Source organism: Rhinoraja longicauda, chromosome 7 (genome assembly GCF_053455715.1).
Source record: "Rhinoraja longicauda isolate Sanriku21f chromosome 7, sRhiLon1.1, whole genome shotgun sequence".
NCBI classification, from domain to species: Eukaryota; Metazoa; Chordata; class Chondrichthyes; order Rajiformes; family Arhynchobatidae; genus Rhinoraja; species Rhinoraja longicauda.
In genome coordinates this window covers 14,408,210-14,422,015 of record NC_135959.1, presented here as the reverse complement: position 1 = coordinate 14,422,015, position 13,806 = coordinate 14,408,210, and the positions used below count along the sequence as shown (strand labels likewise).

Here is a 13,806-nt window from a genome sequence, read left to right as displayed (position 1 = left end):
CCAAGCACTATATCTGGAGGCTGCAGCGAATCGTTCGATCCGCTGAGAAGGTTGTTGGCTGCAACCTTCCCCCCCATTGACGAACTGTAACACTGCAAGGGCCAGGAAGCGAGCGGGTAAGATCATCTCTGACCCCTCTCACCCTGGCCACAAAATCTTTGAAGCACTTCTCTGGAAGGCGACTCTGGACTGTCCAAGCCGCCACAGCCAGACATAAAAACAGCTTTTTTCCGCAAGTAGTAGCTCTACTCAATAACCAAAAGTCTGTAGTCTCTTTTTGCTCTGGTTTATTTCACTCACTTGTTTAAACTGTAATGTTGTATTCGTATTGTTTTATGCTTTATTCTTAATTGTTTACTGTATGTTCGTGTTGTAACTTGCGAGCGGAGCACCAAGGCACATTCCTTGTATGTGTGAATACTTGGCCTATAAACTTATTCATTCATAAATCATTAGTATGTGCAAAATTGCATTGAACTGCAGATCCTCAACTTTGAAATGTTGAATTTAAAGTGATTAAAAACGAATGAGCCTGTGAGCAGAAAATCTCATTGCCATCTATTGTAAATCCTGTCGAACTGCTAGTATTTGCCTAGAAAATAATTTCACCCTTTTCAGCTGATTTATTCAGCCTGAAAAATCTTCTCATCGCTATTAATTTTGATCTAGCAATGACATTCGACAGAGATTTATATAATGCAATTTTCATTTTCCCACAAATGTGCCCTCCTTAAAATTCCAATAAATACAGGCTATTCTCAGTAAGTAAGTATGTTTAATAAGCTCTATTTAACCCGTTACATATTTGTAATGGTTGCATTAGTGAATTGGAAAGGTTGCTTTAAAAACTAAGCTTTCTAAATTATTTATAAATTATTATTTGTAAATACCTTAAGGACTCAAATCATCAATAATAAATGTTTCAGGAATTTTAATTAAAGCAGGAAGTGTTATAATTATCCAGCAGGTCAGGCATCATCCTTAATAAAAGAAAAGGAGTTGATGTTTCGATTCAAAGATAGACTCAAAGTGCTGGAGTAGCTCCGTGGATCAGCCAGCAGCTCCGAAGAAAATGGATAGGTGACGTTTTGGGCCTGGGTCCTTTACCTATCCATTTTCTCCAGAGATGCTGCCTGGCCCGTTGTGTTACCTCAACATTTTTTGTCTATCTTGACAGTTCCTTATAATTTTACGTGATGTCTTGAGTCGATGGCCTTTCAACAGGGATTAAATGTTCAAGTCTGGATTGTGGGTGATGTCCCTGGGAACATGCTGATGTCTATGTGATGGCAGGAGTGAAATGAGAGATGGCCAGGGTGGTGTGAGTCTTTTGATGATGCTGGCTGACCTTTTGAGACATTGTCTCCTATGGATGCCTTTGATGGTGGGGAGGTCTGTACCTGTGATGGACTATGCAGCGATCGCTACATTTTGTAATCTCCTTTGCTCCTGGGTGTTCGAGTTGCTGAACCAGGCCCTGTTGCAACCAGTCAATGTGCTCTCCACCATACACCTGTAAAGGTTCAAGAGAGTATCTGTCGTCACATCGAATCTCCTCAAACTTCTGAGGAAGTAGAGGCGTTGTGGGGCTTTCTTTATGATCTTGTCAATACGCTGGGTCCAGGACAGATCATCAGAGGTATATACACCAGGAACATGAAGTTGTTGACTCTCTCCAGCACTGACCTGTCGATGGTTTGTGGATTCTCGGCCTTTCTCTTCTAAAGTCCACAATCATCCCCTTGGGTTAACTGATTTTGAGAGCAAGGTTGTTGTTCTGGTACCATTCAGTCAGGCAATCGATCTCCCTCCTATACTCTGACTCATCATTATCCGTAATTCGTCCAACGACGGTGATGTTTTTGCCGATTTTAAAGATTGGGTTGGGACTGTGGCCGGCTACATTGTCATGAGTATATAGTGAGTCGAGCAGGGCTGAGGTCACAGCCTTGAGCCTTGAGAGTTGAGTGGCACGGACATCAGGCAGGGAAGAATCAATGAAGCCTGGGGCAGACTAGTCACGATTACAGGCACAGCCGTAGTCATGTAATCGTACTACAATTGTACTGTCGTCCCCTGTACTTGCGTAAAGTTGCACTTGTGTAAATAATTCTTTAAGCCCACAGCTTATTTCCAAGTTCATAAGTCATAGGATCATAAAGTGATAGGAGTAGAATTAGGCCATTCGGCCCATCAAGAATACTCCGCCATTCAATCGTGGCTGATCTATCTCTCCCAACCCCAGAGTTACTCCAGCACAGTTACTCCATAGTTGCGCGTCTCGGTAGCAGTGCCGTCACGTGCGGCCGTTACACAAGCCGGTCAGCTGTTCTCGCGGATGCTCCCACATGATCTTCTGACGTGCGTAACATCTGGCCCAGGCGAGGGTCCATGGGATGTCACCCTCGCGTAAGTCGTGGAGCATCTGTATGTTTAATGGAGGGGCAGGCTTCAGGGCCCACCTGGTCTCCTGTTTCTATTTTCTTACATGCACAGTGTGTGTGTGTGTGTGTGTGTGTATGTGTGTGTGTGTGTGTGTGTGTGTGTGTGTGTGTGTGTGTGTGTGTGTAAAAAAGAAGGAATCGTCCACTGAATTCAGAGATGAGGTACTTGGTCAGCAAGGGAGAAAGATTATGGGAAGATGGGAATAGGGAGTTGAGGTTAGTCAGATCTGTAATGAGCTGAATGAAATGATGGAGCCGGCATGAAGGGTTTAAATGGTCTCCTTTTGGATGCTTTTGGATAGGCACTTGGATATGCAGCGAATGGAGGGATATGGATCATGTGCAGGCAAAGGAGATAGGTTTCACTTGGCATCATCATTGGCACAGACATTGTAGGCCAAAGGGCCTATTCCTGTAATGTACTGTTCCATGTTCTATTCATAGCGTGTATGTTTATGTGCCAAAGTCAACAAATGATGTTAGTAACAGACAAGAATGTGATTCATAATCGTAAAATAACGTTGATGGCTCACAGCATTGTGTGTAAATGAATCATGCAAAGATGTGAGAGCCCTGAGCTGTCTGAGTCAGTGAGTCTTGGCTGCTATTATCCAGAGCAGCAATAAAGTTGCAGCATTGTCAACGGTTTAGTGGCCGCCTGACGTAGAAGCAGCAAACGCTCAGGAAGTCGGAACATCTATGGAAAGGGAAATGGTAGAATAGACACAATATGCTGGAGTAACTCAGCGGGTCAGACAGCATCTCTGGAGAAAAATAATAGGTGACGTTTCGGGGTGAAACCCTTCTTCAGACGAAAATGGAGGCGAGAAAAGGCCAGAACAAATCAGGGCCGGCAACAGATGACCTCAGGAAGGGTGGATCCCTTAATGGCCCTTTGTTGGCTGGGGAAGATGTGATAACAAGAGGGATAGTATCACTGTTTTCAGGAGGGTTTCAAGTTGTCAAAATATTGGATAAAGGTACTTTGGCCTAAAAGGTTAACAATGATTTGTTCTGGCCTTTTCTCGCCTCCATTTTAGTCTGAAGAAGGGTTTCAATCCGATACATCACCTATTATTTTTTTCCAGAGATGCTGTCTGACCCGTTGAGTTACTCCAGCATTTTCTGTCTATCCACAGTACCTCTATTTCCCTTTCCGTAGATGTTCTGACCTCCTGAGGATTTTCAGCATTTTCAGTTTGTGTATCTCTATCCACAAAATGTACCTAATCCACTGAGCATTTGTTTACAACATCTGTATTTTAATTTACAATTAGAAACTAGGAATCTATACATAATTAAGAAATTATATTTGTATCCCACCTTTCATGAGGGTTTGGCGGCTCTGGAACTATACTCGCTGGAGTTTAGAAGGATGAGGGTGGGAGGAGCTCATTGAAGGGGGTGTTTCCACTCATGGAGAGTCTAGTGGGAGACGGGAAGTCTCGCACCAGAGGGCACAGCCTCAGATTACAAGGACGTACCTTTAGAAAGGAGAAGAGGAGCAATTTCTTTAGTGAATCTGTGGAATTTATTGGAGACCATCTTTAAGTTTTTTTTAGGATTCACAGGTTCTTGATTAGTAAGGGCGTCAAAGGTTATGGGGAGAAGTCAGGGGAATGGGGTGGAGAGGGAAAGATAAATCGGCCATGATTGAATAGCGGAGTAGACTTGATGGGCCGAATGGCCTAATTCTCTTCCTAGAACTTATGAACTAATGATTACCCACATCTGACCAATTTAGCGGTGATCCATGCAGTAGGCTATGGGTTGAATATTTTAATTCTGCGCTATGACTTGTGAACTTATGAACTTCATGGCCTCTGCTTGTCCAATAGAACTTTACGGCCACTCAAGTACTTTACTGTTATAAAAAAAGGACGACCTCTGGTTTGATATCCTCCCGATGAACCTGCCGACAATTGTTTAACTGATTCAAGTGGAGAAATTCTTATTTGGAGCTTGCGAGGTCAATTCTTTGAACTACATTCATTGTGTTCAACAAAGAAAGATGGAGGAATGGAACGTAAGGCTGATTTTGGCTTTTGGAAGGTTGTCATTTGGCATTGAGAGTGGGGAGTTGAAGGTCTTTTCCTACCTAAAGGGCATTCAGTGGTATCTCAAAACGTGAGTGTGAGTTGGTAATATGTGCCTTTAAAAAAACAACTTAAAATGGTTTTCTTCCAATCTTTAGTTTAGAGATACAGTGCAGAAACTGGCCCACCGAGTCCGAGCCGACCAGCGATCCCTGCACACTAACACTCTCCTATACGTACCAGGGACAAGTTACAATTCTACCAAACCTTGTAGCCTACAAACCTGCACAGTATGTCTTTGGAGTGTGGGAGGAAACCGGAGCACCTGGAGAAAACCCAAGCAAGTCACAGGGAGAACGTACAAACTCCATACAGACAGCACCCGTAGTCAGGATCAAACCCAGGTCTCTGGCGCTGTGAGGCAGCAACTCTATCGCTGTGCCGCCCCAAATCTAGTGGACTGAAATGTGATCTGTATGCTGCAGAAGGGCAGGTGGTTGCAGATAAAGCCACAGTAATCCTGGGGTGTGGGTTTAATCCAAGATCTTTGGTTTTCTCCCACACTCCAAAGACGTCCAGGTTTGTAGGTTAATTGGCTTGGTAAATGTAAAAATTGTCCCTAGTGGGTGCAGGATAGTGTTAATGTGTGGGGATCGCTGGTCGGCATGGACCCAGTGAGCCGAAGGTCCTGTTTCCGCGCTGTATCTCTAAACTTAAACTAAACTAAGATGCATCTCCATAGTATCTGTACAGGCTGAAAGGGAGAGAAGGGAGAACATGGCAGCAGGTGAGAGCACGTGTCCACACTGTTGGCCACTCTCCTCTACTCTTGATGCGCCTCATCTCTGCCCACTCCCCAGATTTTGAACCACTGCAAGGCAGGATTAGCAAAGGGGAACACAGTATTTGAGCTGGTGGAGACCCTGTGTCACTGTGCCAGAGATCTGAGTTCAATCCTGACCTCGGGTGCTCTCTGTATGGACTTTGCAGGTTCTTCCTGTGACCGCGCGAGTTTCCTCCGGGTGCTCTGAGCTTCCTCTTATCACCAAAACATACACGTTGGTAGGTTGTGTGGGAAAGTACTGCAGATGCTGGTTTTCTACTGAAGGTAGACGCGAAATGATCAATTTCCCTCATGGGATAAATAAAGTTCTATCGTATCGTATCGCAAGATGCCGGAGTAACTCAGCGGGTCAGGCAGCATCTCTGAAGGAAAAGTATATCTGACATTTGGGGTCGGACATGCTGCCTGACCCGCCGAGTTACTCCAGCGATTTTGTCGCTATCTCAGGTTGGCGGCTGAATTGCTCCTCGATGTGGATGAATTGTAAAACGTGGGGTGAGTTAATGAGAATGCGGGAGGATTAACAATAGCATTAATGTGGGATTAGTGTAAATGGGTGGTTGATGTTTGGAGGGTCAAACCTCTGTGTGTGCGTGTCTCTCTCTCTCTCACTGACTGTGACTCGAGGATCAAAGCTGCGATCCTGCAGCATTCAGGCAAAAATAAACCTTCTCCAGAAATCAGAACGTTAAGGTAGGCAGGCAGGGCGGGTGCTGGAGAGCAAAAGGAAATCAATGACCGACCGGTGACTCAGAGTGGGCTTTGCCTCTTTCATGTGAGTGGGGCAAAAAAAGAACTCACGACGTTAAATTATCGGCAAATATAATACAAAACACTAAAACATTTTGCAAGCTCACTAATAGTAGGAGTTTGGAATGGGAATAGGACTGGACAATGCCCTGTGTAATGGCACAGGGATGGTAGGAATATTTAACCACCATTTTAATTGGGAATTTACCAGGGAGAGAGAACGGTTGGTGAAAACGTGTTGGAAGGAACTGCAGATGCTGGTTTAAACCGAATTCATTGGGTCAGGCAGCATTTCTGGATGCAAGGAATTGGTGACGTTTCGAGTCAGAATCCTTCTCGAAGGGTTGAAATAGAATAAGGGGATAGATTGAATAATCTTGTAGCAGGGTTCCAACCCAAAACATCACCTATTCCTTTTCTCCAGAGATGCTGCCTGACCCGCTGAGTTACTCCAACATTTAGTGTCTACTAGACCATGTGGACCCGTTGGGCCCAAACCTCTCCTGCATTGGTGTAGCACCCTCGACTACCCCCTCCCCCTCCCCCATCCCCCCTCAACCCCTCCACCCCTCCCGCTCCCCACCCGCTCCCCTCCCGCCTCCCCCTGCTCCCCTCCCCCTGCTCTCCTCCCCCTGCTCCCCTCCCCTTCTCCCCTCCCCTTCTCCCCTCCCCCTTCTCCCCTCCCCCTCCCCCCCTTTTCCCCTCCCCCCTTCCCCTCCCCCTCCTCCCTTCCCCTTCCCCTCCCGCCCCACTCCATCCCCCTCAACCCCCCTTATCCTCCCTCCTTCCTCCCTCCCTAGGAGATAGATTTAAACTTTAAAATGTGAATAACTTAAAAAATCTAACACCGATTTCAATGAAACTTCTTCCATTAGCACCAAAGGGATGGCGGTGAGTAAGATGGGCCTAAAATTGTCGCACTATCGTGTACCGTTTTGGCTGTAGTTCAGGAACAAACAAACAAACAAACAAACGAGAGTTTTAGTATATAGATTAACTGTTGGCGAAAAGATGAGCAATGACCAGTGCATTTATAATAGAATAAGGACATAGATTAAATAATCTTATCAGATTCAAAGACAATGAAATCCTCAGTTTGGATGGTTTCATTTATGGATTAAAAAAATTTTTTTTAAGATAGACTGCTAAGGATTAGCCATCAAATAATTCTCATTAAAATGTGGTTTAGTGATAGAACACTGATTGTATAGCTATTGAACGCTTATATAGAACATGTCCAGGCAAATGTATCATAACATCAGGGGCAGCGATAGATGGAGGAATATATAAAATGAAAATATATACTAATGAATAGGTAAGATGTGTAGTTATGAACTGTTGATGCTGGTTTTATGCTGAAGATAGACACAAAATGCTGGTGTAACTCTGGGTCAGGTAGCATCTCTGGAGAAAAGGAATAGGTGACATTAGGGGTGAAACCCGTCTTCAGACTGAAACCCTTCTGTCGTCTGAAGAAGGGATCCAACCCGAAACGTCACCTATTCCTTATCTCCAGAGATGCTGCCTGACCCGCCTAGTTACTCCTAGTTACTCCAACACTTTGTGTCTATCCTCAATAATAAAGAGGTAACAAGGATTAAGCTTACACCCCAGCGGTATGAATGTTGACCTCTCTAACTTCAAGTAACCCCATGCTTTCCCTCTCTCTCCATCTTTTCCCCATCCCAGTTCTCCAACCAGTCTGACCGTCCTCCTGGTTACATTTCATCTCTGTTTGCTTTGTTGTCACCTTGTCCTAGCTAACAATGGTCTCTTCATAAATTTTCCTTGATCCTAATCTCCTTTGATCTCTTACACTTCTCTTACACTTCCTTATCTCTGGCAAGAACAGGAAAGCAGAGTATTACCTGAATGGTGAACGATTAGGAGAAGGGGAGATGCAACGTGACCTGGGGGTCATGGTGCACCAGTCATTGAAAGCAAGCGTGCAGGTGCAGCAGGCAGTGAAGAAAGCGAATGGTATGTTGGCATTCATAGCAAGAGGATTTGAGTTTAGGAGCAGGGAGGTTCTACTGCAGTTGTACAGGGTCTTGGTGAGACCGCACCTGGTGTATTGTGTGCAGTTTTGGTCTCCTAATCTAAGGAAAGACGTTCTTGCCTTAGAGGGAGTACAGAGAAGGTTCACTAGATTGATCCCTGGGTTGGCGGGACTTTCATATGAAGAAAGACTGGATAGACTAGGCTTGTACTCGCTGGAATTTAGAAGACTGAGGGGGGATCTTATAGAAACATATAAAATTCTTAAGGGGTTGGAGAGGCTAGATGCGGGAAGATTGTTCCCGATGTTGGGGGAGTCCAGAACCAGGGGTCATAGCTTAAGGATAAGGGGGAGGTCTTTTAGGACCGAGATGAGAAAACATTTCTTCACACAGAGAGTGATGAGTCTGTCGAATTCTCTGCCACAGAAGGTAGTTGAGGCCAGTTCATTGGCTATATTTAAGTGGGAGTTAGATGTGGCCCTTTTTGCTAAAGGGATCAGGGGGTATGGAGAGAAGGCAGGTACAGGTTACTGAGCTGGATGATCAGCCATGATCATATTGAATGGCGGTGCAGGCTCGAAGGGCCGAATGGCCTACTCCTGCACCTATTTTCTATGTTTCTATGAATTTCCTCTCCCTTGGCGCTCAGTCTGAAGAAGGGGCTCGACCTGAAACGTCGCCCATTCGTTCTACCCAGAGATGCTGCCTGTCCCGCTGAGTTACTCCAGCATTTTGTGTCTATCTTCGGTGTAAATCAGCATCTGCAGTTCCTTCCTACACACCTCAATTTCAGTCATTTGGACTCTTTGTCGGATCTGTATTGACAGACGGTCTAATACTCCCATTTCCCCACCAAGCCCGGACTTCAGAATCGGGGAATAAGTCCTGGAATTCTGTGCATGGCTGTAAACCTGGGATTTTAATGAGGTTTAAATAATAAACACCAGCAGTTGGTCTCAGAACCACCAGCAAAAAGTGGCGTGATCCAGGCCTATATTCATTTAATTAACTACAGCGGCAGATTGCTACTATTAAAGGAGTTGCCAGATCATTTACAAGGGCAACAGAGAATTAACCATGTTGTTGTGTGCAAAAGAATATCTTGGCCAGACCCTCGGGTAGATTCTGAGATTTTCTTCCCAAAAGGTAATTTTTGTGGTCATACAACATTGAACAGCACAGCCCAAGAACAAGCCCTTTGGTCCACAGTGTCTGAGTCAAACATGATGCCAAGTAAATGAATCTCCTCTGCTAGCACATGACCCATATATTCCTCCATTCCCTGCATATCTGTGTGCCCATTTAAAAGCCTTGTTAAATCACCATCACTTTTATTCTGGGACAAAAATAGAAAATTTTGGAAATTCTCAGCAGGTCATGCAGCATCTGCGGAGGGGAAAACGGGTCATGAATCAGATTGTTAGAACTAAGAAAGAGTGGCTTTAGGAGGGGCGCACGGTGGCGCAGCGGTAGAGTTGCTGCCTTACAGCGAATGCAGCACCAGAGACCGGGGTTCGATCCCGACTATGGGCGCCGTCTGTATGGAGTTTGTACGTTCTCCCCGTGACCTGCGTAGGTTTTCTCCGAGATCTTCGGTTTCCTCCCACACTCCAAAGACCTGCAGGTATGTAGGTTAATTGGCTTGGTAAATGTAAAAATTGTCCCTAGTGGGTATAGGATAATGTTAATGTGCGGGGATCGCTGGTCGGCGTGGACCCGGTGGGCCGAAAGGGGCTGTTTCCGCGCTGTGTCTCTAAACTAAACTGTAAAGCAGCAGGTTGTTTCAGGGTGCCATGTTAAGGACATTTTCGTTCACGCTGCTGTGGTGCAATTTGCATTCTTGCCTGTGGTTTATTCAGTCTAGATTGCGCCCTGCAATATCATACATATTCCCTGATTTACTGCCTGTAAATTGAGATATTTTCAGAGATGCACTTTCCATTAATGCAAAATAAAATTCAATTCTAACTATTATGATAACTAGCCGTGATACTGAGTGGGTAAGGCAATGCCTGATCTGTGCTAAATTAACTTGCCTCGAATGTGCCAAAACTGAAAATAAGGCAGTGCAGCATAACCAGTATGAAAGAATCTAGTTTAGAGTTTGGAGATACAGCATAGAAACAGGCCCCTTAGTCGCTGGCTTTGATTTAGACAATAGACAATAGACAATAGGTGCAGGAGGAGGCCATTCTGCCCTTCGAGCCAGCACCGCCATTCAATGTGATCATGGATGATCATTCTCAATCAGTACCCCGTTCCTGCCTTCTCCCCATACCCCCTGACTCCGCTATCCTTAAGAGCTCTATCTAGCTCTCTCTTGAATGTATTCAGAGAATTGGCCTCCACTGCCCTCTGAGGCAGAGAATTCCACAGATTCACAACTCTCTGACTGAAAAAGTTTTTCCTCATCTCTGTTCTAAATGGCCTACCCCTTATTCTTAAACTGTGGCCCCTTGTTCTGGACTCCCTCAACATTGGGAACATGTTTCCTGCCTCTAATGTGTTCAACCCCTTAATAATCTTATACGTTTCGATAAGATCCCCTCTCATCCTTCTTTCATTCATTTGTTCTTTCTACCTTTTCGTATCTCTAGTTTCCCTCTCCCCTGACTGTCTGAAGAAGGGTCTCGACCCGAAACATCACCTATTCCTTTTGTCTAGAGGTGCTGCCTGACCCACTGAGTTACTCCAGCATTTTATGTATGGCATGGTTTGACTGCATAGCACACTGACAAAGCTTTTCATTGCAACCGAACCATTGTTCCACCAGCAGTGAGCGGTCCTGAACTACTGTCTACCTCCCCGGGAACCCCCAGACTATCTTTGATCGGACGTTAATGGCTTTACCTTGCACTAAACGTTATTCCCTTATCATGTATCTGTACACTGTGAATGGGTCGAATGTAATCGTGTATTGTCTTTCCCATGGCTGATTAGCACGCAACAAAAGCTTTGCACTGAACCTCGGTGCACATGACAATAAACTAAACTGAACTCTATCTTGGTGCACGTGACAATAGTAAAGCCATACCAACACTAATCTGTCCGGCTGATCCAATTGTGGCTGTAATATTTCCTCCAGGAATCTTTTTTGGTAAGTGCGTGTTTTATAACTAATGTTTCCTTTATTGGTCCACAGAAAAGCTAAATGCCTATCAGCACGAGTTCCATGCGTTGAGAGAGCGTCTTCGTGTGGCTGAGCATCGAACGTTACAGCGTTCCTCTGAGCTAAATGCTGTGCTGGAGCAGTTCAAACGCATCGTGGCTTCGTCAAACGGCAGCAAAGAGGCTCTGAACAATTTCTCGGGTAATTCCTGCGTGGTACATCAATCGGATCTGCTTTTTTTTCTTTTTTTTCTGCCCTCCGAGAGCAATAATGTATTGCGTCTGGCCCGGACCTGAATAAAAGTGAAATCACATTAGTTAGATTGCTGTCATTAAAGGCTTGATGGTTCAAGCCGATTAAATTAAGCTTCAACACGGCGCTTTTATTGCCGCATTAAGATGGACTTGAATGTACTCTCCTTGACTAATCCTCCATGTAACATATACTGCCCAACATAGAGAGACATGCTCCCAAACCTTTGCTAAAGACGTTCTTTGACTGCCTGGAAGTGTGTGAGAGGAGTCTTGGATATTTGCCATGTCGAGTTGCTCGACCCGCTTGGGGCAAGTATATGCTTGCCCTTTCATTTTATGCTCCACAAAGAGTTTAGTTATTCTTTGCTATGGGTTCATCTGAGTTCCACTAAAGTGAGCAGAAAGAGCCACTTTGTGCTGTCACAAGTCCATGGTACCCTGCTGGTGCTAATCATCATGTGTCCATTGTGTGGTCACCAGTTCAGTGTTGAAAGGGTCAAGGGGACAGCAATAAGGACTTATTGATAACGTGAGGAAAGGAGGTAATGCAACAAGGAGAAGAAAAAGGAGGAAAATAAGATTTCAAGGCCAGTGTAGGGAAATCTTAACTGAGGTTCAGCTTGCAACGTATTGGGCTGCAACATTGTGCAATGTATTGGGCTGACCTACCATTGTCATTAGACTTTAGTTTCGTTGATTGTCTGGTGCACCGAGGTACAGTGAAAAGCTTTTGATGCGTGCTAACCAGTCAGCGGAATGACAATAAATACTTGGTTGCAATCGAGCCATCCACAGTGTACAGATACGTGATAAAGGGCATAATGTGAATAGTGTTTAGTGCAAGGTAAAGTCCGATCAAAGATAGTCCGAGGGTCTCCAATGACATTAACCATCCTCGGTAAACGTGCAAAACCTTTTCCTTCCGAAGTCTGGGTTTAGAGAGAACTATTTGGTGACATGCCTTCCATTTCAAATGGCTGCTCTGTCACGGATGGGAGTTAAAATGTCATTGCTTGATTCTAATTATGTATGAGATCCTCAGGCTATGATGTACGGGTTCTGCTAATTTATAGCCTCCCTGGGAACTGAAATAATTCAACTATGGCTCATTTATTTGAGGAATTTGCTTCCTGATTCTCCTACTATGGGTAAAGGACTGTCTACCCTATTTATTCCACTCATGATCTTATGAAGTAGAATCGGTTTTTTTCTCTAAAGGGTCTCGAGGCTTTGGAGCTTTCTTCCTCAAAGGGTGGGTGAAGTAGAACATTGAATATTCATAGTGTGTAGTCAGAGAAATTGTCAGTAAGCAAGGGGATAAAATTATTACAGACACAAGGAACTGCAGATGCTGGTTTATATTTTAAAAGACACAAAGTGCTGGAGCAACTCAGCGGTTCAGGCAGCATCTGTGGAGAACATGGATAGGTGATGTTTTGGGTCAGGAGCCTTCTTCTAACATTTGTATGGGTAGGCAGGAATAAAGCCCAACGTTCAACCATCAAGAAAGGTGAAAGCATAACTTTATGCAGTGCCTTGCAGAATGGTGTCATGTATTGAATTATAGTTTAGTTAGATCTACAAATATATGAATTAGGAGCAGGAGTTGGTTACTCTGCCCCTTAAGCCTGTTCTGCCATTCAATAAGATCATGTAACCTTTGCTCTTTATTCCTGTGTAACCCATACAAATGTTAGAAGAGGGGTCCTGACCCCAAAACGTCACCTACCCATATTCTCCAGGGATGCTGACCAACCCGCTGAGTTGCTCCAGCACTTTGTGGCTTTTTTTTCGTAAACCAACATCTGCAGTTCATTGTGTTGCTAATCAATTTACTCCTTGCTTACCCACAATTCCTTTGGCCACGCCTTATGAATATTCAGTGTTCTGCTTCATCCACCCTTTGAGGAAGAGAGCTCCAAAGATTTGAAACCTTTAAGAGAAAAAAAAAATCTACTTCATAAGATCATGAGGGAAGTAGATAGGTCGAAGACAGAGATCCGAAGAAGGGTCTCGACCCAAAACGTCACCCATTCCTTCTCTCCAGAGATGCTGCCTGTCCTGCTGAGTTACTCCAACATTTTGTGTCTATCCAGGGAAATAGATAGGGTAGATGCACAGAGACTTTTACTCAGAGTAGGGGAATCAAGAACCAGAAGACATCGGTTTAAGGTGAGAGGGAAAATAATTAATAGGAATCTGAGGGGGGCAACATTTTCACCCAGAGGGTGATGGGTATATGGAACAAGCTGCCAGAAGATGTAGTTGAGGCGCTATAACATCATTTAAAAGACATTTGGATAAGTACATGGATAAGAAATGTTAAGAGGGGTATGGCCAAACTTGGGCAGGTGGGACCAGTGTTGATT

General features: G+C 44.6%; 1 protein-coding gene across 1 annotated transcript in view; it reads left to right on the top strand.

Moving 5' to 3' along the window:
- mgat4a (alpha-1,3-mannosyl-glycoprotein 4-beta-N-acetylglucosaminyltransferase A) overlaps window positions 1–13,806 on the top strand; it is a 208,941-nt gene that overhangs the window by 103,228 nt on the left and 91,907 nt on the right. Inside the window, exon 2 of the mRNA XM_078402138.1 lies at window positions 11,217–11,384. Within this exon, the coding sequence (XP_078258264.1) occupies window positions 11,217–11,384 (168 nt within the window). The remainder of the gene's footprint in view (window positions 1–11,216; window positions 11,385–13,806) is intronic.